This window comes from Pongo pygmaeus, chromosome 10 (assembly GCF_028885625.2).
Source record: "Pongo pygmaeus isolate AG05252 chromosome 10, NHGRI_mPonPyg2-v2.0_pri, whole genome shotgun sequence".
Lineage (NCBI taxonomy): Eukaryota > Metazoa > Chordata > Mammalia > Primates > Hominidae > Pongo > Pongo pygmaeus.
The window spans coordinates 68,298,726-68,324,814 of record NC_072383.2 but is presented as its reverse complement, the minus strand read 5'-3'; the positions used below and the strand labels follow the sequence as shown (position 1 = coordinate 68,324,814).

The window sequence follows — 26,089 nt, the reverse complement described above, 5'->3', positions numbered from 1 at the left end:
GGTCTCGGACTGGACCTCAGGTGTTCCACCCACCTTAGCCTCCCAAAGTGCTGGGATTACAGGCGTGAGCCACCGCACCCAGCGTCTAGGCCTCTTTCAAAAATTTCAGTTAGGTGTTAAAGATCTGGCCATAGGGCTATTCCCAATTTCAGTGTTTGCATGGGGAAGGCAGTGTTAAGCCCTATTTCTGGCTTAAGGCTGTTCACAAAAAGTGAGGAAAGCTTAAGGGTCATGTATGTTTCAGTATCTACTCTTGAAAGCTATCTGAAGTTATTAAAAAGACTATCCCTGATGTCTCCAGTTACTTCTTTTGGAAGCCTCTTCATTCCCCTCCCCAAAGAAAGCAGACAATTGGACTTTGCTCACTTTTTGTTCTAAGATGTCTGTCAAACACACTATTCTTATCAAATATATCAAATCCCAGTATTCTTATAAAAAGTTCCCCACTATAATTCTGCAGGGTTCCTGCTAACGAGCTAATGTTTATTCCACTATAACCCTAATCTATAGACTTATCTTTCTAAGTGGCATAATTTTACCAAAAATAATTTAGAATTAAAGCTAAGCTACTTCCGGATTCCTTACTTCCTAATTCAGAAACTGTGTGAGATAAAAAACGTTTGTTGTTTTAAGTTGCTATGTTTTAGGGTAATTTGATAGTGAACACAGTGATTTTTCTGCTGTTTAAAGAGTAGTATATAATATTTAAATACATTACCTTATCCTCATCATGACTTTTTAAGACCAAGATTGGAATAGATATTTATTATTCATTCATTTACATTTTACAGGGTTAACTATGCCCTAGGTAGTATGCTTAATGTCTCATTCTGCCAACCTTTAATGAAGAGTTTAGAATGATGTTTGATAAAAAAAACTTAAATGCACACAGAAAGCACTTAATAAGAGTTGGGAATTGTTATTATTATTATTATATGGATAAAAAGGTCAATAAATTATGTTTTTTGTCTCACAAGGTGGAGAGGTAAGGAAGAATCAGTGAATTAACAGCCATATAACACAAGATAAATTATTGTAATACATGCTAAATTCTTAAAATGATAGATGTATGTACACATTTTTGTGGGATCACAGAGGAAGAAGTGATTAATTCTTGGGGGAAGCATAAAGGGATGAGGTTGGGCCTTGAAAGTGGAATAAAATTTCCCAAGGCAGGGAAGGACATTCATTCATTCCATAAATATGGCACTGTGTCAGTGGTGGAAAATAAAGCCCGTCAACATTGTTCTACCTTCATGAATCTTAGAACTAGGAAGAGAGATAAATAAGACACAAATACACAAATAAATAAATAAATAAATAAAGCAATTAAAAGTACTAGAAGAAAGCAGCATGAAGAGGAGAGAATGACAGGAGAAATCTGCTTATGTAAGATCACCATACATACAAAGGACTTCAGGAAAGAGTCAATATTTAAGCTTAGACCTGATGGATCAGAAGAACCAGATATTGAAACATGATGAGAAGAGAGGCTGAAGGTCCTGAGAAGAGTACAGTGCAACTGGACTGCAGAGCGTGTAATGAAAATGTTGAGGTATTAGGAAAAGGTTGTTATACGGTTTGATATGGTAACTTTTCAGAAGGACACATTATCTGAGCCAGGCAAATGGCTCCCTATCCATGTTGTCTAATAATATTTTGTCCCATTACTCTGTTATTGTAATTTCTGTCCATCAGTAAGCTTGAGACAGAGACATAAGAATGCATCTGAGCTATTGTAATATACATCCAGAGCTTGAAACAGGGGAAGGCAAGAGATAATAATCTGGTAATCACAGCTGAGATCACAGAAAATCCAGGGAATAGATGGGTCTCATCCATTACGGTAATGTATGGAAAATCCTATAGAGAAGAAATATATCTAATATTTATCAGATAACAGGATAGTATTATACCCCACAATTATTCAGTATATGTTTCTTTGGCTGTATTTTGTAGGTCACCTTAGTGATAAGTGCAGACAGCTAGGTGTATGCAGAAAGACATCCTCAAGAACACATCAACATCATCCCAGTCAGAGACTCTCTTCTCACTTTCCCATGGTCTGTGCTAGGTCACCTCCCATCCTACTGCCATGGCTGATCAAGCTTGATTTCAGGCACTGGCAGAAGAATAAATATGTATATGTTGTTCTTTGGGGGTAGAGTGAGCTGGGAGGATTAGGGTCTGAGATTCTTACTAAGCACTGCCCCGCCCACAGGCTCAGAAACCACTGCCATATTTCCACCAAGAACCTTCCTCACGTTAGTTTTCTAATGAAGTACACACTAATTCAGCAGTGGCTGCTTTCACCTAGGTGTCCTAAGCTTAAAGCAGAGATGCAAGTTCATTAACTGCTGTCTGGTAAAGGGGACAAATGTCCAAAAGCGATCCCTGCACTGTTCCGTGAATTATAAACCCTTGTAGAATTGGGAAAAGAGAAAACAATTCTCAGGTTCCTGATGTAGAGAAATGTGTATGGTGCCTTTGGCAGTGACTCTGAAAGACTGAACATTTCTACTTGCTGTGAACAAGAACTGACATTTAGCCAGACACATCTCCTGACACCAACATGTATGTTTTTCCTTTCTTGATTTTATTTCATTAACTCTCACCACATCTTCACTACCCTGAATGCTGGAACTCTGGAGGTAGTTACACTTCTGACCTTTAACACCACTGACTTTCACAAAAATTAAAACATTTCTCCCAAATTTCAAACACTACCAATTCCTCAGGATAGTCTTGTTTGAATTTCTCATTGCTTCCAGATGTCACTTGGAAGTCCAAGCCCTAATGTGATCTTTTTCTACCTGCCAGAAACGCGGCGCTCCTATGATGACATTCATCAGCCTCATTAGTCATGCTTTGGGAAGCATAGAGGGGAAAAAAAGATAAAAACCTTTGTAAAAGTTACTCTGAGTCAGAGACCTGATAATGAGACACAGAATACATTTTATATATTTCAAACTTCTTGGAGATAGAAATGTTGCATCTTTTTAATGGATGCATTAATAAAAAATTACCCCAGTTGTTTTCAATGTTGTAAAGGGACCAGGCAGAAAGGATCATGTTCTTTGGATTTCCTCTCTGAGAAGAAAGTATCCCAGTAATTGCTTTGCATCAAAGAGAAGACACATTTTTTTTAAAATAATGCTGGAAATTGCTAAGTATGAGGAAGTGGAGACTTTCAAGATAGCCACATTTTGAAAGTTATTTAATACTGAATAAAATGGAGAATTTGAAGAATCTTGACTTTATTAAATAGACAATGAATTCAGAGGTGATTTCTTCTGAGTTGGAGTTCTGGAAATAAAAACAACTTGCCAATGATAGAACTTCTGAAAAGGAAAATCCCAATATTGTTCTAGTCTTAGACTGGTGGGGACTAAGTTAGAAGCATCTGATAAATAAAAGCACAGATTTTTAGGAAAAATTAGTTTTGAGTTCATTTTTCCTTTTTGCTGCACTAATGCTATACTACCATCATCATCACCATTATTATCACCATCATAACCACCACCACCACAACCACCACCACCATCATCATCGTCGTCATCATCATCATCATCAGTATTTATGGATCAGGCACTGTGCCAAGTACACATTTTGCACTGTCTCATTTAGTCCTCTCCAATGATATATCAATATCAGCCTAATTTTACAGTTGAGATAACAAAGCTGTAATAGAAATTAGGTAGCTTGCCCAAGATCACACAGATGCCAAAAGGGAGAGCTAGGATTCAAACTCAGACTGTTTGGTTCCAAAGCTCTTATTCTATGCCTCTTTTCTCTAGATTATCCCTCATAAGGAACCAAATTCATTCTAATAAGCTAGTAAGCTATTATATCCCTGTCCCCTTTTTTAACACCTTGTGTAGCCTTTTGAATATTTTCTTATTTCCTACAATTTTAAAAACTTCCATATGATGGGAAACTCAATACTTTTTTTTTTTTTTACAACTGGAATACATTCAGAGAGATGGAAATTCTAATTTTTTTTTTAAAAAAGCCTACAGATTCTATTGTATATATTCTTTGAATATTTCAAACTCTCTTGGCTATCTCTAAGTCCCACTTCTGTACTCCATACTGTAGGATAGCTCTCTCCCCTTACCTTCCTGAAATATCTCCCTATTTTGCAAAGCAACAAAGCTTCCCTTACATTTTTCTCTTTTACTGATTTTTAAGAAAATTCTGATTAATTTAAATCAGTAAAATAATTAAATTAAATTAGGTAAACTTCAATTTTAGATGAATAAAAATGTAAAGAATCATCTAAATTTCAGGAAACTATCATCTTTTTAGGTCCAAGTCTCTTCTCATACTCAATACAAAATGTAAGATGTATACAAGAGGAATGTAGGAAGGAACTGATAATCTTCCCCCCTGGTTCATTCTCCCTTTCCTCATTTTAATAATAGAATCTCTGTCCCAGGTTTTAGAAGGCATGGCTGCTCAGCAAGAGGTTCCTCTGCAGTTAATTTCTTGCCAAAAGAATATACAAACTTGATGTGTGCAACTTCTACCTCATTTTATTCAAACGTATGTGCTTGCCCTTTACTTTTCTCTTCTCCATCCCACAGGTTGACCGCTATGAAGAGGACACTCTAGGGAATGGCAGAATAAATGGTAGAATAAGTATAAATAATAATATAAAATAATAATAGAGTAAAAATAATGGTAGAATAAATATAAGTCCCTGGACAATTTCATGGGCTACCTCCTGATGGCTAAAAGAAAGAAAATAAATTATCTTATTGGAACTACAGTATTTGGGGGTTTCTCTGTTACAGTCGCTTAGCCTACACCCTAATAGTTTTAAATTCAGTACCAGAATATTATGGACTAAGTTGTAGGCCCCCAAAATTTATAGGTTGAAGGCCAAAGCCCCAATGTAACTATATTGGAAGATAGGGCCTTTCAGGAGATAATTAAGGTTAAATGAAATCATAGAGGGGGGCCCTAATCTTATAAGACTGGTATCCTTATAAGAGAACACTGGAACACACAGGGAGACAATAGGAGCACAAGTGCCTAGACCAGTGGCCATGTAAGGACACAGCAAGAAGGGAGCCATCTGCAAGCCAAGGAGAGAGGCCTCAGGAGAAACCAAACTTGCCAACACTTTGACCCTGAACTTTTGGCCCTCAGAACTGTTAAAAAAACAAGTTTTGGTTGTTTAAGCCACCCAGTATTTGCTATTTGTTATGCAGCTCTAGCTGACTGATACATAGGAATGGAAAAGTGCCATCATAACAAAAATCTAAAATATGTGGCTCTGGTATTGTGTTGTCAGGCAACTGGCAGTGTGGAAACAGATATTGCAGGATGAAAAACTAGAGACCCTTGTCAGGTTTTGACCAATCACTAGGTAAAACTGACACCAGCAACAATTTGAAAGGCTGACTAGCTATGGGGAAAGCAGTTAGAACCAGAGTGGTCAATGTATATTGGTGGCTCCTTGCTGATGTTTTTAGTGAGGTACTATTAAAAGTAGTTGCTGTAAGATCAAAAAATAAAAAGTTTGCAAGTAGATAACACCATGCCCTGAAGTACAATTGCTTCTGCATTCAAGGGAGCAGGAGATGTGACTATTATTCAGTTTTGTTCAATAGTCACCACTGTGGCGAGGCGCAGAGGCTCACGCCTGTAATCTCAGCACTTTGGGACGCCGAGACAGGGGGGTCACCAAAGGTCGGGAGTTCAAGATCAACCTGGCCAACATGGTGAAACCCTGTCTTTACTAAAAAATACAAAAATTAGCCAGCAGAAGCCTGTAATCTCAGTTACTCAGGAGGCTGAGGCAAGAAAATTGCTTGAACCGGGAGGCAGGGGTTGCAGTGAGCCGAGATTACACCACTGCATTCCAGCCTGAGTGACAGAGCAAGACTCCGTCTCAAAGAAAAAAAAAAAAAAAGTCTCCATTGTGTTACTGGTCAGACAATAGGAGTCATTTCGGCAGAAAAGACCAGATGAAGAATGTTGCATCACCACTTAAATTCATTGTTGGAGAAGACTTCAAGGTGGCTGCCATTAATTTGAGGGACAGAGGTGTGGGCCAAGCACAGTGACTAATAAATAACACATTGCTGGCTTAAAGAACTATAACTAGAGCAGCTCTTTGGCTGTGGCTACTTTCACATGAACTGACTGAAAGCAAATGAACCAGACACCTCTAATGTTTTTGATAAGATGATGTCACCAATGCTATGACGACCCTTAAGATGTCAGATGAACTTCCTCCTCCCAAAATTCATAGAAAATTACCATGAATTCAGTTCAGATGCTGAGACTCATAATGCCACACATACAAGAAATGGGTATAAAAAGGTTTATTACTCACATACTGAGACTTTCCAGGGAGATAGGGCAGGCTCCCAGGAGGGTCGAGAAACGGCTTAATTGGTTTGGCTTTTATCCGTCTTAGAGTGTGAGGCTGGGGTGAAGCTTCCTGCATGCATGCCAGGGCTTGAGTGATTTGAACTTCCTGCTGGGGCCAAAGGAAGAGGCACCCATGCTTCCATCAGCTTGCCCAGATGTGCAGCATAAGGGGAAAGGGAAAGGTGAGTCTTGAAAGATGTCAGCAGTCAAACATTAAAAACTGCATTGAAGTCTTTATTATAGTCAAATGAACTAAAACCCTGGCCTATAAAAGCGTATATTTTTCAGTCTCTAAGGCAATCTAGGTCTAAAAGTCTGCACCAGCAAGCAGGGGCTGCAAAAACTCTGATGTCTCTCAAAAGTTTCAGACGGGGCCACAGAAGCTGACGAGCAAGACTTTCCTAGAGGTCAAACTAGGGGCCACAGAAGACAATAGACAAGGGAGTTTCTCCTAGATAGCAGATTCATGGTTTCACCAAGGAACACACTTTCTGCTGGGCAAGGGATCTCCATCATGCCTGCTCAGCAGACTATCATGGCATGGGCCATTGGCTGCTATCATTTTTGTCTTTAACTCTAGTATTCATTCCCCTCTTTTTAGCTTTAGTAATAGAACTCTTTCCCTGGAGTTTTAGTAGGGCACATGTCCATCTAGTTAAGAGACACGTCGCAGCCTTTCTTGAAGCTAGGTATAGCTATGTAGTAAGTATTCATGAATGGACTGTGGGCAGAAGTGATGGCTGTAATTTCCTAAAAAGGAAATGGCTTGCTCCAACTTCCTCCTTTTTCACAGGCTAGGAAGTCTTGAGCTAGCTTTGACCATGGAAAGAACAATACCCTTGGGTATTAAGAGAACTAACAAGGTAGATGAATCCTATATCCCTTGAATACCTTGTGAAACGAAGCTACTTCTGGATTGCTATGTGAGAAAAAAATAAATTATCTTACATGAGCCATCATATTTTGGGGTCTCTTTGTTACAGCAGTTTAGCTCATTTTCTGATTTATACAAAAAGAGGATGAAAACATTAAGAAGGTAAGCTTATTTACCTTTTATGACCTTAAAATGTCCTCTGCTTGTTCTTTTGGGTTTTACCTTTAACAAGTATAAATAAGGTGCTTCAAATTTAATTGGCTGTAAGCAAGTAAGACCTTAAGACTACATGTGACCTTATGAATTCAGTGTGCTTCTCCCCTTTTCCAAAAATCAACCTACAGAATACAGTTGCATATACTTTTTCGGGATAAATGGAAGTGTTTAATGTAAATGCATGAGTATCAAACTGATAAATGAAAACTAAGATTGATATATATCAACTTCCCCTTTTTTCAACACAAATGTATATCCATGCACTATTCTAATCTACTACTCTGTAAGCAATTAATCATAGACAACTGAATAAAGATAAAATGGATAAAGCAGACTTCATCTCCCATAATGTGATGCAGAGATGATTTCTCAGACTCCCAGTTTCATGTTACTCTGTGCTTCAGAATAGTTCACTGTGTTGCTAAGACAACAAGGATGCTGCAACCGGAAACTGGGATTGAAGTCAAGGCACTGGAGCTGCCTCAAAAGATGTCATAAATAGTGTGTTCAAGGCCTTTTTCACAGTGAAACTGTAACTTCTGAATTAGAAAAAAAATTATTGGAGGCGCACACCAGTAACCCCAGATACTTGGGAGGCTGAGGGAGGGGGATCGCTTGAGCCCAGGAGCTTGAGGCTGCAGTGTGCTATGATCACACCTGTGAATAGCTACTGCACTCCATCCTGGGCAACACAGCAAGACCCCCATCTGTTAAAAAACAAAACACAAAAATAAACAGATTATACTCAATTCAACACCTTTCCACAGACTATGATTTTCAGTTATTCACATTCTAAGATTAAGAAAACATTGGCCTGTAATCCCAGCACTTTGGGAGGCGAGGTGGGCAGATCACAAGGTCAGGAGATTGAGACCATCCTGGCTAACACGGTGAAACCTCGTCTCTACTAAAAATACAAAAAAATTAGCCAGGCGTGGTGGTGCATGCCTGTAGTCCCAGCTACTCGGGCGGCTGAGGCAGGGGAATGACTTGAACCCAGGAGGTGGAGACTGCAGTGAGCCGAGATCGCGCCACTGCACTCCAGCCTGGCGACAGAGTGAGACACCATCTCAAAAAAAAAAAAAAAAGAAAAAAAGAAAACATTGGTATGTGGACTAAAGGTCAGGATACCATCATTCCATATATATATATTACAGCCCCATGGAAATAACTGAGGGGAACTTGTCTTTAAATTCCAGTTTACCTTTATTCTAATAGAGGCATGTCTGAAGAGTATCAGAAGAAAACAAATGAAATTATGTTGTCAGTTTTTCCTCCACTAACGATGTACATCTCACCTAAACAAAGGTTTGATTCTATGTAGTAAATAGGTTTGATGTTCACTGAGACCTGCAATTTGATACTTGGAATTTGAGTTTATAAACAGATACAAATAAATATGGTCTTCTCAATCAACTTTTGATAAAGGCACAGAAAGCTCATCAGTAGCAATGATGTGAGCTAGGTTGCATCTCCAGGTTTGTCCAAGCAAACTGAACAATGGCAGCAATCCTCCTGGTTTTAATACTCATAACATCAAGGCAAGGACAAAGAAAAAAAAAAACAAAATGCTTGAACTGATTTTGGTGTTTTTTTCTGACCTACAAAAAAAAAAAAATGAAAACAGCGTTTTACTAAGCTGAAGAGTGTCCTTCACATCATGTATATTGTATTGCACACAAATTTTTTAAAATCCATCAAAAACAACAAGAACAGATGAATAAAGAAGCCCAGTGCTTTTTGAGATAGAAGCCTTCTTCAGAATCACCTCCCTCTGTTAAGAAGTAATCTGGTGAAAAATAACGGTTAGGCAAAGGCAGGTGTTGGAGGATATGTTTTCCCAATCTTTTAGAATCTCTTGCTTAAGAGACACAGAGGTGACTGGAGACTGAGTTACCAGTATACTATTCATTTTCCAAGCAGACATCAAAAGATACTCTTTAATAGTGGAAACTGAGGGTTACACAGTAACGTTCAGACTTCAGCAGGAATCCTTGTTGTCAAGTAAAAGTTTAATCTAGCAGAAGCAAATGAGACCCAGATGTCCTCACCTTTTTTTTTTTTTTAAACCCTGGTGTTCTAAGCATAAAAAAGGAAATAGAAAATAACACAGACCACTCTATTTTAATATTTTTAAGTAGCATAAATCATAATGGTTTGTATACTACACTGTACAAATAATATACTGTTACTTTTGAAAGAAAATGAACTTCTTATAGGGTTTTCTGAAATAGTTACTCCATACAGCTAAGAGCTTGACCCTTTAGCCATTGCTACAGCAGATGGAATACAAGCTTTGAGGTTCCAAGTCTTCCAGTTGTGCCCGTTTCTGTTGCCACTGAGGGATGAGCCTCTCAGAGCCCTGTCGTGGCCCTGTCCATCTCCTGCGCCAGGAAACACGGGTTCCGCAGGTGGACGCGTGCCGATGAGTACACCTTCTGTGTTTTGCTTTCTACAAGCCTCCTCCCCCTTTAAGAGAACTTGCGCTTCTTCATGGCTTCCGCCTTGACCGCCAAGCTCTTGGCACAGATGGTCAGGACCACAATGAGAACGCCCACCACAAATGTCACCAGGGGCCAGAGGAAGCAATGCAGGAGGACAATCTCATCATGAGTGCGATGCAGAAGCACGTCATCTGGTCTGTAAGACAATGGAGAATAAGAAAGGGCAGTCAAATGCCTTGGCACTGAAAAACTCTTTACAACCTAAAGCCAAACTTGCTTTCCAGCCCATAGGGAAGAACCATTACTGAAAGTAAAGGCTACATTCTGACTATAAACACTGTATTTTTGTGCTTCAAACTCATTACAGAAAGTTTTGAGCTCTTGAGTCAAGTAATTGGTGCAAATTTACATATTAATTATAATTTACATGTTACAAAATGTCAAAAGTGTATCTCTTATGCTATGATTTTTCTTCATTCTAAGTTACTTAATGTATTCCACTTTCTCATTCATCCTCTAATGTCCATTGGTCAAGGGGCTTGAATCAGTCAAAAAATTACTGATGGGTGAGCATTCTCCAACAAATCTGAACTAGACCTCTGCTCATAGGTGTGGCCCAAATGATCTGAATTCAGAAAAAAAAAAAAAGGTCAGTTAAAGCCACTGCTTGAATTTAGTCAGAAAGACAGCTGGTATAATTCTCAGGGCAACTCGGCTTCACTATGTAAGCTACAGGTTTTTATTAATAAGCACACAATGGCTGAATGCGTGCCTTTTTCCATGCTTCTGGGTGAAATTAGCCATCATTTTAAAACACTGACCACTTTCTTGATAAATCTCGCAAAGTCCTAGCAATAGATTTCTATCTTGTCAATGTGAGGCTCTATTTTTCAATTCCTGCATTGGTCCCATTCACAGAAAGTGAAGATGAGATGTGCTCCACAAGCCATGATCTCTAATCTTTGGCCATTAGAAAGAGATCCTGGAAATTTAACTTTTTTTTTTTTTTTTTTTGAGATGGAGTCTCACTCTGCCACCCAGGCTGGAGTGCAGTGGTGTGATGTCGGCTCACTGCAAGCTCCGCCTCCCGGGTTCACGCCATTCTCCTGCCTCAGCCTCCTGAGTAGCTGGGACTACAGGCGCCTGCCACCACGTCCAGCTAATTTTTTTTGTATTTTTAGTAGAGATGGGGTTTCACCGTGTTAGCCAGGATGGTCTCGATCTCCTGACCTCGTGATCCGCCCTCCTCGGCCTCCCAAAGTGCTGGGACCACACCCAGTCGGAATTTTAACTTTTTAATACAAGAGGTTTACATTTTGTAAGATATTTCCGTTTCATCCACAAGGTTTGCCCTGTTACACTAGAGCAGCTACGTTTCCTCCAGAAAAAAAATGAAAATAATGCAGAATAATGAGTCCAACTGCCCTTAAGAACATCAAAGCCTTCAGAGCACAAGGGCAGTGCATCTAACACAGAAATGCATTCCTGAAAATCACTCATCAGTTACAGCTCTCATAATTCGGAACCCATTTTCCCTGAAGATTGACAAAGGGTGTTGGGTATTTCTTTTTACTTATAGTGGAGCTATCATGTGCCATTAACATAAATAGTTTTACAGACTGGCTTTGAAATTACAAAATCCTTGCATTTTTTCCTTTGATGCACAGTGTAATTTCAAATTTTGCACATAATACAAGATTTCTATTGATGTTTTATTTCATAGTATTTCAAATAAAATTTATATTAAGTAAACGCAGAGTCATTTTAACAATTAGGCAACAATCATCCCAGCTTTCAGAAACTGTGACTTTTTTTGGAATTCCTATAGCATTAAATTATCTCCAAGACTTGTGCTACCATTAGTATATGTGTATATATTGATGTATATATTCTTTTCTTCTGTAAGGACCATTAGGGCTATGACATTGTCATTGCTGCTATTCTACAAATAGATGTTGCTACTGAGAAAGAGGAGCCTGCCTTTGTTGCAGCCTTATTATCCATGCAAATTTTCAAGAAACTTCATGCTTGGAGTCTAAAAAAGTCAAGGCTGAGGTCTAAAAAGAGTCAGGACACAGGATAGCCAGAATCATATTTAAGAGTCTGAAATCCCCATCCCAGCACTGCCATGATTCTTTTCCCAGGTACAGTGCTCATAGCTGTCAGAAACCTCTCCCTAAGTGTGAGGGAAGGTAAAAGCTGTCTCTCAGGTTGCTCTTTCCTTTTTTCTGTGAAGGACTATTATGCTCCTCCATAATCTACTGATACAAAAATGAATCTTCAGTTCTTCATCAAAATGGCTAAGGGTGCACAACAATGTGAATTTTACTTAGTATCACTGAAGTGTACATTTTAAAATGGTTAAGATGGCTGGGCGCAGTGGCTCATGCCTATAATCCAAGCACTTTGGGAGACAGAGGCGGGCAGGATGCTTGAGACGAGGAGTTCAAGACCAGCCTGGGCAATATAGCGAAACCCTGTCTCTACAAAAAACTACATGCCTGTAGACCTAGTTATTTGGGAGGCTGAGGTGGGAGGATCTCTTGAGCCCAGGAGGTCGAGGCTGCAGTGAGCCAGGATCAAGCCACTGCACTCCAGCTTGGGTGACAGAGTGAGAACCTGCCTCCAAAAGAAAAAAAAATGGTTATGATGTTAAAAAAAAGAAAAAGGATTCAGGGTGAGGGACTTAGATTTTTTAACATTATTTTAATAAATGTGCATGTAATTTCCATAAGTAATATGTTTTTGCAACTAATTTTCTAGTAAAATGCTTCAGTGTGGATCCTCGTTTGTATTCATACTCCAGTCACTCTTAACTGATGTTGAATGCTTTCACAATATTGTGCAATTGAGCCAGAAAAATAGCCCAGATGACAGTGGTGGGAATCATACATATTTTCTGAAACAGTTTGAAGAACATGTACCAAAAAAGAATGTGAGTATAAAGAAGAGGAGGAGAGAAAAATAATAACTGGAAAATGCTGGACCCAGATATTTGTTTTATTCAGAAACTTCTTGGCATTCCACCTCCTACCAGAGTGCTTGGAGTAAAACTTTATTTTAATATCTTAAATGACAAAACAACATCAGTCCCTCTGAGTTAGCCATACTGAATTTTTAATCACTTCAAAAGTGTTCTTTGAGGTGGAAATGTTATATATAAATGTACATATTTCTTTAAAAATAATTCATGTCCGTTTCCACTTCCTACAGCTCTAAGGTGCTCCATAATCTCCTTCAACAGGAAAAACATTTCTCTGCACAGTAATGCTCACGCTCATCATTCAGTTTTTTGATGTAGTGAGATTATCTCTAAATTGCTTCTTGTGTCCTAAATAAAGTCTAGCTCATTCACACTGGGCTTGTAGTGCCTTAATTGAAGGCATTCCCCTGTCTCAGTTTCCTCCAATTTTATCAGGCAGGCAGTTTTCAGATTGTTTAGCCAAAAACTATTTGCAAAGGAGTTTGGGCTTAGAATTCAATTTGCCATAATTATATGGTAGGGAATGAACTATAATTTCTTTTTTTTGTTGTTGTTGTTTTTTTTTTTTTTTTATTGTCTCTAGTGTTTAATCTACATTTTTAAATTTAAAAATGTTTTTAAAATCATACTCACATTCTAGAACACATGGGGATAAAACAAAATACACATTTATACCATAATTACAGATTGTATAATACATTTAGCCCAGTATAAAAAGAAACCACCACATAGCTCAACTTCTATAGCCACAGTACAAAGGGAGATGTTAATTAATTGGGCTCTGAGAGACAAAGAATTCTTGATCAAATAAGCTTAGGAATGCCACTTACTAAATCCAGTCTTGTAGATTCAAAAAATACATTAGCATTTTAAAAGTTATGGGAAGTCTTTACAGTTAAAAATTCCATTTAACTTTGTTTAATAATTAAACACTCATTTATTTGCAAAGAGGAAAAATGTTTTTCTCTTCAGCACACCTATGAACAACACATCCCAATAAAAAGAAACAAAACCATAAAAAAAGAAACAGCTTTCCTTAAATCCCAAGTTAGGAAGAGCTAAATGATGGATTTCAGAGAAAAAAAGATCTTATTATTTTGAATTTTTTTGCTGTGCCTAGTACAGTGTTTAGCAAAAAAAGCTCTTAATAAATGCTTATTAATTAAATAATATAATGAGAGAAAATTGAAATGGAAACCAGTTTGGAGTGCTTGTGTCAGAGGCATGTGAACCAGAGCAACTCCATCTTGAATAGGAGCTGGGTAAAATAAGGCTGAAACATACTGGGCTGTATCAGGGAAAATTCAGCCAAATATTGGGCAAAATTCACCCCCAATATTTCACGTAGGTTCTTTTCTATTTTCCCTAAGCATCAGCCAGTTTGAGAAATAAAGGGACAGAGTACAAAAGAGAAATTTTAAAGCTGGGTGTCCGGGGGAGACATCACATGTCGGTAGGTTCCGTGATGCCCCCTGAGCCGTAAAACCAGCAAGTTTTATTAGTGATTTTCAAAGGGGAGGGGGTGTACGAATAGGGTGTGGGTCACAAAGATCACATGCTTCACAAGGTAATAGAATATCACAAGGCAAATGGAGGCAGGGCGAGATCACAGGACCACAGGACCGGGGCGAAATTAAAATTGCTAATGAAGTTTTGGGCACCATTGTCATTGATAACATCTTATCAGGAGACATGGTTTGAGAGCAACCAGTCTGACCAAAATTTATTAGGTGGGAATTTCCTCGTCCTAATAAGCCTGGGAGCACTATGGGAGACTGGGGCTTATTTCATTCCTACAGCTCGACCATAGAAGATGGCCACACCCAAGGGGGCCATTTTAGAGGCCCACCCTCAGGGGCGCATTCTCTTTCTCAGGGATGTTCCTTGCTGAGAGAAAGAATTCAGCGATATTTCTCCCATTTGCTTTTGAAAGAAGAGAAATATGGCTCTGTTCCACCTGGCTCACCAGCAGTCAGAGTTCAAGGTTATCTCTCTTATTCCCTGAACATTGCTGTTACCCCGTTCTTTTTTCAAGGTGCCCAGATTTCATATTGTTCAAACACACATGCTCTACAATTTGTGCAGTTAATGCAATTATCACAGGGTCCTGAGGCGACATACATCCACCTCAGCTGACAGGATTAAGAGATTGAAGTAAAGACAGGCATAGGAAATCACAAGGGTATTGATTGGGGAAGTGATGTGTCCATGAAATCTTCACAATTTATGTTCAGAGATTGCAGTAAAGACAGGCATAAGAAACTGTAAAAGTATTAATTTGGGGAACTAATAAATGTCCATGAAATCTTCACAATCCATGTTCTTCTGCCATGGCTTCAGCCAGTCCCTCCGTTCGGGGTCCCTGACTTCCCGCAACATCACTGCATTCCCAGATGGCTAAGGCATTCGAAGTCACAGGATAAGATAGGAGGACGGCACAGGATTGAGATCACAAAAACCTTGCTGATAAAACAGGTTGCAGTAAAGAAGCTGGCTAAAACCCACCAAAACCAAGATGGCAACAAGAGTGACCTCTGGTTGTCCTCACTGATATACTCCCACCAGCACCATGACAGTTTACAAATGCCATGGCAACATCTGGAAGTTACCCTGTATGGTCTAAAAAAGGGAGGCATGAATAATCCACTCTTTGTTTAGCATATCATCAAGAAATAACCATAAAAATGGGCAACCAGCAGCCCTGGGGCTGCTCTGTCTATGGAGTAGCCATTCTTTTATTCCTCTACTTTCTTAATAAACTTGCTTTCACTTTACTCTACGGACTCGCCCTGAATTATTTCTTGCCCGAGATCCAAGAACCCTCTCTTGGCATCTGGATCGGGATCCCTTTCCTGTAACACTTGGAGCTCTGAAAAAGCTTTAAAACATTCTTGACTTCCAACCAATGACGTTTTTCCTCATTGTGGTAACATGTACATAACATAAAATTTATCATTTTAACCTTTTTTAAGAGTACAATTAAGTGGCATTATGTACATTTACACTGTTGTGCAACCATTACTGCTCTCCATTTCCAAAACTCTTTCATCATCCCAGACAGAAACACTATGCCCATTAATCAATAACTCCCTATCCCTATTCCTCTCAGTCCCTGAAAACTTCTATTCTACTTTCTGTCTCTATGAATTTGACTATTTTAGGTACTTCATATAAGTGAAATTACACAATATTTGTCCCTTTGAGTCTGGCTTATTTCACTTAACACAATGCTTTCAAGGTTCATCCATGTTGTAGCATGTATCAAAATTTCATTCCTTTTTAAGGCTGAATAATATTTAATTATACGTATATGCCACATTTAGTTTATCCATTCATTTGTTGACGGACATTTGGGTTGTTTCTACCTGTTGCCTACTGCGATAGAGGGGAAGAGAAGTATTTCCTCACTCATCCCAGGTTCATGGCTGAAATGCAGATCAACAAGAGAAAAGCATATGAATTTATTCAATGTAAGTTTTATGTGACATGGGAGTCTGCATAAGGCAATGAAGACCCAAAGAAGCAGATTAAACATGTGTACTTTTATGCCAAGTTTGATGAATAAATGGATAGACATGGAGAAACAGACTTGGACATAGTGGGTATAATCTACCAGTAATGAAACTGGGGAAACTTAGCAAGGCCTACCTGTTCAGATTCTTGGTGTCTCTGTCTTTGGCTGCTTTATCCAGGTATTAGAGAGGGCACCTCTCACATGAGGGTGCTATGACCTGCTTCAAGGGAAGGTCAGAAAATCCTGCCTAAGTTTTATGACCTGCTTCAGGAAAGAAGGGTGGAGTAAAGTGAGGGTGACCTTCCTGATTCTGCTGTTTTCTCAAATTCTTTCAGCTTAAATAAGTATTTTGGGGTAGAGTGTCTTAAATTCTATAAGTGAATAATGCTGCTATGAATATTGCTGTACAAGCATCTGTTTGAGCCCCTACTTTTAATTATTTTAGGTATATACCTAGAAGTAGAATGCTAGATCATGTGGTAATTCTATGTTTAACTTTTTGAGGAGCTGCCATACTGTTTTCCATAGTGGCTGCACCATTTTACATTCTTACCAGCAATATGTGATGGTTCTAATTTTTCTACATCCTTATTGCTATGGTTTAAATGTTTTTGTCCACTCCAAAACTCATGTTGAAACTTAATCTCCAAGGCAACAGTGTTGGGAGATAGGGCGTGATGGGAGGTGTTTAAGTGATGAGGCTCCACCCTTATGAATGGATTAATGCTGCTATAAAACAGGCCTGCAGGAGTGGGTTCTCTCTCTCTCCTGCCTATTTGTCAGTTGAGGAAACCACGTTTCTCCTCTCTAGAGAACTCAAAATTCCAGGCACTATCATGGAAGCAGAGAGACCAGTTCCTAACTTGCCAGTGCCTTGATCATGAACTGCTCAGCCTCCAGAACTGTGAGAGAATAAATTTCTGTTCTTTATAAATTATCCAGTCTGTGGTATTTTATTAGAGCAGCACAAAATGAAGGAAGACACTCACTAATGCCTAGTGTGTTCAATTTTTAAGAAACAATAGCGATTTTGATGGATGTAAACTAGTGTCTTATTGTGATTTTGATTTGCATTTCCCTAATAACCAGTGATGTTGAACATCTTTCTATGTGCTTATTAGCCATTATTATATTTTCTTTGTCTATTTTTGAATCTCAATAAAAGATTTTTAAAAATTCTATATGACATTTTAATTACAAGTTGCCACTTTTTTTTTTTTTTTACTGATTTTTATTTTTTTATTTTATTATTATTATTATTATTATTATTATTATTATTATTATTATTATTATTATTATACTTTAGGTTGTATGGTACACGTGCCCAATGTGCAGGTAAGTTACATATGTATACATGTGCCATGCTGGTGCACTGCACCCACCAACTCGTCATCTAGCATTAGGTATATCTCCCAATGTTATCCCTCCCCCCTCCCCCCAACCCACAACAGTCCCCGAAGTGTGATGTTCCCCTTCCTGTGTCCATGTGTTCTCATTGTTCAATTCCCACCTATGAGTGAGAATATGCGGTGTTTGGTTTTTTGTTCTTGCGATAGTTTACTGAGAATGATGATTTCCAATTTCATCCATGTCCCTACAAAGGACATGAACTCATCATTTCTTATGGCTGCATAGTATTCCATGGTGTATATGTGCCACATTTTCTTAATCCAGTCTATCATTGTTGGACATTTGGGTTGGTTCCAAGTCTTTGCTATTGTGAATAATGCGGCAATAAACATACGTGTGCATGTGTCTTTATAGCAGCATGATTTATAGTCCTTTGGGTATATACCCAGTAATGGGATGGCTGGGTCAAATGGTATTTCTAGTTCTAGATCCCTGAGGAATCGCCACACTGACTTCCACAAGGGTTGAACTAGTTTACAGTCCCACCAACAGTGTAAAAGTGTTCCTATTTCTCCACATCCTCTCCAGCACCTGTTGTTTCCTGACTTTTTAATGATCGCCATTCTAACTGGTGTGAGATGGTATCTCATTGTGGTTTTGATTTGCATTTCTCTGATGGCCAGTGATGGTGAGCATTTTTTCATGTGTCTTTTGGCTGCATAAATGTCTTCTTTTGAGAAGTGTCTGTTCATGTCCTTCGCCCACTTTTTGATGGGGTTGTTTGTTTTTTTCTTGTAAATTTGTTGGAGTTCATTGTAGATTCTGGATATTAGCCCTTTGTCAGATGAGTAGGTTGCGAAAATTTTCTCCCATTTTGTAGGTTGCCTGTTCACTCTGATGGTAGTTTCCTTTGCTGTGCAGAAGCTCTTTAGTTTAATTAGATCCCATTTGTCAATTTTGGCTTTTGTTGCCATTGCTTTTGGTGTTTTAGACATGAAGTCCTTGCCCATGCCTATGTCCTGAATGGTATTGCCTAGGTTTTCTTCTAGGGTTTTTATGGTTTTAGGTCTAACATTTAAGTCTTTAATCCATCTTGAATTGATTTTTGTATAAGGTGTAAGGAAGGGATCCAGTTTCAGCTTTCTACATATGGCTAGCCAGTTTTCCCAGCACCATTTATTAAATAGGGAATCCTTTCCCCATTTCTTGTTTTTCTCAGGTTTGTCAAAGATCAGATGGTTGTAGATATGTGGCATTATTTCTGACGGCTCTGTTCTGTTCCATTGATCTATATCTCTGTTTTGGTACCAGTACCATGCTGTTTTGGTTACTGTAGCCTTGTAGTATAGTTTGAAGTCAGGTAGCGTGATGCCTCCAGCTTTGTTCTTTTGGCTTAGGATTGACTTGGCGATGCGGGCTCTTTTTTGGTTCCATATGAACTTTAAAGTAGTTTTTTCCAATTCTGTGAAGAAAGTCATTGGTAGCTTGATGGGGATGGCATTGAATCTGTAAATTACCTTGGGAAGGATGGCCATTTTCATGATATTGATTCTTCCTACCCATGAGCATGGAATGTTCTTCCATTTGTTTGTATCCTCTTTTATTTCCTTGAGCAGTGGTTTGTAGTTCTCCTTGAAGAGGTCTTTCACATCCCTTGTAAGTTGGATTCCTAGGTATTTTATTCTCTTTGAAGCAATTGTGAATGGGAGTTCACTCATGATTTGGCTCTCTGTTTGTCTGTTGTTGGTGTATAAGAATGCTTGTGATTTTTGCACATTGATTTTGTATCCTGAGACTTTGCTGAAGTTGCTTATCAGCTTAAGGAGATTTTGGGCTGAGACAATGGGGTTTTCTAGATATACTATCATGTCATCTGCAAACAGGGACAATTTGACTTCCTCTTTTCCTAATTGAATACCCTTGATTTCCTTCTCCTGCCTAATTGCCCTGGCCAGAACTTCCAACACTATGTTGAATAGAAGTGGCGAGAGAGGGCATCCCTGTCTTGTGCCAGTTTTCAAAGGGAATGATTCCAGTTTTTGCCCATTCAGTATGATATTGGCTGTGGGTTTGTCATAAATAGCTCTTATTATTTTGAGATACGTCCCATCAATTCCTAATTTATTGAGAGTTTTTAGCATGAAGGGTTGTTGAATTTTGTCAAAGGCCTTTTCTGCATCTATTGAGATAATCATGTGGTTTTTGTCTTTGGTTCTGTTTATATGCTGGATTACATTTATTGATTTGCGTATATTGAACCAGCCTTGCATCCCAGGGATGAAGCCCACTTGATCATGGTGGATAAGCTTTTTGATGTGCTGCTGGATTCTGTTTGCCAGTATTTTATTGAGGATTTTTGCATCAATGTTCATCAAGGATATTGGTCTAAAATTCTCTTTTTTTGTTGTGTCTCTGCCAGGCTTTGGTATCAGGATGATGCTGGCCTCATAAAATGAGTTAGGGAGGATTCCCTCTTTTTCTATTGATTGGAATAGTTTCAGAAGGAATGGTACCAGCTCCTCCTTGTACCTCTGGTAGAATTCGGCTGTGAATCCATCTGGTCCTGGACTTTTTTTGGTTGGTAAGCTATTGATTATTGCCATAATTTCAGCTCCTGTTATTGGTCTATTCAGAGATTGAACTTCTTCTTGGTTTAGTCTTGGGAGGGTGTATGTGTTGAGGAATTTATCCATTTCTTCTAGATTTTCTAGTTTATTTGCGTAGAGGTGTTTGTAATATTCTCTGATGGTAGTTTGTATTTCTGTGGGATCGGTGGTGATATCCCCTTTATCATTTTTTATTGCATCTATTTGATTCTTCTCTCTTTTTTTCTTTATTAATCTTGCTAGCGGTCTATCAATTTTGTTGATCCTTTCAAAAAACCAGCTCCTGGATTCATTTATTTTTTGAAGGGTTTTTTGTGTCTCTATTTCCTTCAGTTCTGCTCTGATTTTAGTTATTTCTTGCCTTCTGCTAGCTTTTGAATGTGTTTGCTCTTGCTTTTCTAGTTCTTTTAATTGTGATGTTAGGGTGTCAATTTTGGATCTTTCCTGCTTTCTCTTGTGGGCATTTAGTGCTATAAATTTCCCTCTACACACTGCTTTGAATGCATCCCAGAGATTCTGGTATGTTGTGTCTTGGTTCTCGTTGGTTTCAAAGAACATCTTTATTTCTGCCTTCATTTCGTTATGTACCCAGTAGTCATTCAGGAGCAGGTTGTTCAGTTTCCACGTAGTTGAGCGGTTTTGAGTGAGATTCTTAATCCTGAGTTCTAGCTTGATTGCACTGTGATCTGAGAGACAGTTTGTTACAATTTCTGTTCTTTTACATTTATTGAGGAGAGCTTTACTTCCAAGTATATGGTCAATTTTGGAATAGGTGTGGTGTGGTGCTGAAAAAAATGTATATTCTGTTGATTTGGGGTGGAGAGTTCTGTAGATGTCTATTAGGTCTGCTTGGTGCAGAGCTGAGTTCAATTCCTGGGTATCCTTGTTGACTTTCTGTCTCGTTGATCTGTCTAATGTTGACAGTGGGGTGTTAAAGTCTCCCATTATTAATGTGTGGGAGTCTAAGTCTCTTTGTAGGTCACTCAGGACTTGCTTTATGAATCTGGGTGCTCCTGTATTGGGTGCATATATATTTAGGATAGTTAGCTCTTCTTGTTGAATTAATCCCTTTACCATTATGTAATGGCCTTCTTTGTCTCTTTTGATCTTTGTTGGTTTAAAGTCTGTTTTATCAGAGACTAGGATTGCAACCCCTGCCTTTTTTTGTTTTCCATTTGCTTGGTAGATCTTCCTCCATCCTTTTATTTTGAGCCTATGTGTGTCTCTGCACGTGAGATGGGTTTCCTGAATACAGCACACTGATGGGTCTTGAGTCTTTATCCAATTTGCCAGTCTGTGTCTTTTAATTGGAGCATTTAGTCCATTTACATTTAAAGTTAATATTGTTATGTGTGAATTTGATCCTGTCATTATGATGTTAGCTCGATGTTTTGCTCGTTAGTTGATGCAGTCTCTTCCTAGTCTCAATGGTCTTTACATTTCGGTATGATTTTGCAGTGGCTGGTACCGGTTGTGCCTTTCCATGTTTAGCGCTTCCTTCAAGAGCTCTTTTAGGGCAGGCCTGGTGGTGACAAAATCTCTCAGCATTTGCTTGTCTGTAAAGTATTTTATTTCTCCTTCACTTATGAAGCTTAGTTTGGCAGGATATGAAATTCTGGGTTGAAAATTCTTTTCTTTAAGAATGTTGAATATTGGCCCCCACTCTCTTCTGGCTTGTAGGGTTTCTGCCGAGAGATCTGCTGTTAGTCTGATGGGCTTCCCTTTGATGGTAACCCGTCCTTTCTCTCTGGCTGCCCTTAACATTTTTTCCTTCATTTCAACTTTGGTGAATCTGACAATTATGTGTCTTGGAGTTGCTCTTCTCGAAGAGTATCTTTGTGGTGTTCTCTGTATTTCCTGAATCTGAATGTTGGCCTGCCTTGCTAGATTGGGGAAGTTCTCCTGGATAATATCCTGCAGAGTGTTTTCCAACTTGTTTCCATTCTCCCCATCACTTTCAGGTACACCAATCAGACGTAGATTTGGTCTTTTCACATAGTCCCACATTTCTTGGAGGCTTTGCTCGTTTCTTTTTATTCTTTTTTCTCTAAACTTCCCTTCTCGCTTCATTTCATTCATTTCATCTTCCAGGGCTGATACCCTTTCTTCCATTTGATCGCATCGGCTCCTGAGGCTTCTGCATTCTTCACGTAGTTCTCGAGCCTTGGTTTTCAGCTCCATCAGCTCCTTTAAGCACTTCTCTGTATTGGTTATTCTAGTTATACATTCTTCTAAATTTTTTTCAAAGTTTTCAACTTCTTTGCCTTTGGATTGAATATCCTCCCGTAGCTCGGAGTAATTTGATCGTCTGAAGCCTTCTTCTCTCAGCTCGTCAAAGTCATTCTCCGTCCAGCTTTGTTCCGTTGCTGGTGAGGAACTGCGTTCCTTTGGAGGAGGAGAGGTACTCTGGTTTTTAGAGTTTCCAGTTTTTCTGCTCTGTTTTTTCCCCATCTTTGTGGTTTTATCTACTTTTGGTCTTTGATGATGCTGATGTACAGATGGGTTTTTGGTGTGGATGTCCTTTCTGTTAGTTTTCCTTCTAACAGACAGAACCCTCAGCTGCAGGTCTGTTGGAGTACCTGGCCGGCCGTGTGAGGTGTCAGTCTGCCCCTGCTGGGGGGTGCCTCCCAGTTAGGCTGCTCGGGGGTCAGGGGACAGGGACCCACATGTGGCAAACTGGATAAATGGCATGATGAGATCTGACATAATAAAACCAGGATGGTGACAAGAATATGTAGACAACAAACAAAAAAGGGGTAATTACTCTATATCTAGGGACTTCAAAAAAGCAAGCAAGAGATTTCTCTTGGAGTATGCAGGAACACAAATGAAAAGCACTTTTAAGCCCTGGGTCAGGGCTACAAAAGAAGAGTAAATACTGTGGGTACCCATAGAAAAACTTCCCTAAGCATTGGCACTACCCTGAGTCAAGGTTTGAAAATATGTGGTGATAATAATGACAGTCAGCTTTTATTATGTGCTTTCTATCCTCCCGGTGCTGTGGTAGGACATTCAGACTCATTTGATCCTTAAAATGACCCTTTGCTCAAGTAATTTTTAATTTTCACTTTATAATGGAAGAAACTGAGGTAAAGAAAGATTAGTTTCCCCAGGATTATACAATTTAAAATAATGACTTGATTTGAAACCCTGTCTGTAAGATTTTTTAAATTGTACTATTTATTTACCCTTAAGCCAGCTTTTCTCAAATTTGAATCACTTAATGGTGCTTGTTGAAGTACAGTTCCCTGGTTTTCAACCCTTGATTTACTATAATTAGCATCTGAGTTTGTGGGATCTAGAAATCTGCATTTTGGAGAAGCTCTGGGATGATTCTTATGTGCACTTTGGTTTAAGAAGCATTGTGTAAAGTTCTAATAGTTAAAAAAATGAAATACGAAATGCAATGCTACTTAGCTATTTCCCAAACTGCCTAATTGATACTTATGTTCAGGTCATTTTCTTTTTTTCTCTCTTTTTTTTTTTTTTTGAGACGGAGTCTCGCTCTGTCACCCAGGCTGGAGTGCAGTGGCGTGATCTTGGCTCACTGCAACCTCCGCCTCCTGGGTTCACGCGATTCTCCTGCCTCAGCCTCCTGGGTAGCTGGGACTACAGGCGTCTGCCACCACACCCTGCTAATTTTTGTATTTTTAGTAGAGATGGGGTTTCGCCATATTGGCCAGGCTGGTCTTGAACTCCTGGCCTTGTGATCCACCCGCCTCAGCCTCCCAAAGTGCTGGGATTACAGACGTGAGCCACCCGTCTGGCCTGTTCAGGTCATTTTCATGATCTCCACATATTTTTGTGTAGAGATGGGGTTTTACTATGTTGCCCAGGCTGGTCTTGAACTCTTTGAGCTTAAGCAATCTGCCTGCCTCGGCCCCCCAAACTACTGGGATTATGGGCGTGAGCCACTGCGCCCAGCTAAAAATGCTTTTTAAATATCAAATGCATCAGCCTAGTTTTTGACAATGGCTGAAGAGCAAATCATTCAAGACTCAAATCACTGAGGTGCCTGAAGTGTCCTATGTTTCTGGGTGAGGGTGTCCCATCAGGTTAGATTCCCAACATGGAGGTGGCACAATGATTTTTTTATAATGAAAACCAAAGAACACCTGACATGTGATCTTTCCCAGATACCTTTGCTTGAGGCTGGGTTTTAGAGAGCCTCAGAAAGTCTTCTACAGAAATGTCAAGTGTATAAACAAATATTTAAATGAGATGCCGCAAGTGAAAGAGGTGACTATGTCACAGATTTTCAGGCAAAAGTTACGGACTATGATATGTAAATCTAGAAAGCCTTGATGAGAGTATTATTCAGTGTTTTGTTTTGTTTTTGTGGTTTTGAGATGGAGTCTCGCTCTGTCGCCCAGGCTGGAGTGCAGTGGCCCGATCTCGGCTCACTGCAAGCTCTGCCTCCTGAGTTTACGCCATTCTCCTGCCTCAGCCTCCCGAGTAGCTGGGACTACAGGCGCCCACCACCACGCCTGGCTAAATTTTTTTTGTATTTTTAGTAGAGACGGGGTTTCACTGTGTTAGCCAGGATGGTCTTGATCTCCTGACCTCGTAATCTGCCCACCTTGGCCTCTCAAAGTGCTGGGATTACAGGCATGAACCACCACGCCTGGCCTCAATGTTTTTTTTTTGTTTTGTTTTTTTTGCAAAACTCCATGCTATGGGATTTCTGGAAAGAGACTGTATTAAAACACAACCCATGAAAATATGTGACTTGATCTATTGATTCATGACTTTTAAAATATTTCAAAAGATGTTTTCTACTGAAAAATGTTAACAATTAACTGAGAAAAGTGTTGGTTTTGGCATAACTGAGCTGACCTTACTGAGAGTAATTAGCCAGTGTGTCTAGTTGTTGTTTGATGCAATCGTAAGACCTTGCCAAGAGAGCAGCAGAGCGTGCTTGTCTTCCTATGCAATCGCAGGAAGGCAACCTAAAAGCTGTATCAAGTTATGTTATAAATTATAGTGGGAATACAGAGACCAGAACACAGAGACCCTTTGTAGTATTCTTTTTTTTTTTTTTTTGAGATGGAGTTTTGCTCTTGTCGCCCAGGCTGGAGTACGGTAGCGTGATCTCGGCTCACTGCAACCTCTGCCTCCTGGGTTCAAGCGACTCTCCTGCCTCAGCTTCCTGAGTAGCTGGGATTACAGGCGTGTGCCACCACATCCGGCTAATTTTTGTACGTTTAGTAGAGACAAGGTTTTGTCATGTTGGCCAGGCTGGTCTCAAACTCCTGATTTCAACTGATCCCCTGGCCTCAGCCTCCCAAAGTGCTGGGATAACAGGCACGCCCCGCCGCACCCAGCCTTTGCAATATTCTTTTTTTTTTTTTTCTGAGATGGAGTCTCGCTCTGTTGCCCAGGCTGGACTGCAGTGGTGCGATCTGGGCTCACCTTTGCAGTATTCTTTATGTTGAACTGCTCTGTTGTGGGGATCCACTCAGAACTCCAGCATTGGTTTCAAGATTATCTTAAGCTGAAGACATTTTAGATTCAACAAGTGCTAAACAAAGCTTTCTTGGAACTTCCCTTATCTGACTAAAAGCAGTAGCTTCTGAGATTTGAGGCTACTGTAAATCCCTTCTCCAGGGGAATTTTGTGGCCCTGAGGAAGACAGGAAGACCACTAATACTCATAAAGAAAAACATTACCACTAACTTGTCCTCCTAAAAAGCCATTTGTCCTTTCCATAGGAAACTT

At 39.4% G+C, this 26,089-nt stretch overlaps 1 protein-coding gene across 1 annotated transcript in view; it reads right to left on the bottom strand.

Moving 5' to 3' along the window:
* Positions 1-9,400: 9,400 nt before the first annotated feature.
* The window catches only part of KCNMB4 (potassium calcium-activated channel subfamily M regulatory beta subunit 4), a 74,285-nt gene continuing 57,596 nt past the window's right edge, over positions 9,401-26,089 (bottom strand). The window contains exon 3 of the mRNA XM_054445033.2: positions 9,401-10,114. Within this exon, the coding sequence (XP_054301008.1) occupies positions 9,946-10,114 (169 nt within the window). The 3' untranslated portion in view covers positions 9,401-9,945. The remainder of the gene's footprint in view (positions 10,115-26,089) is intronic.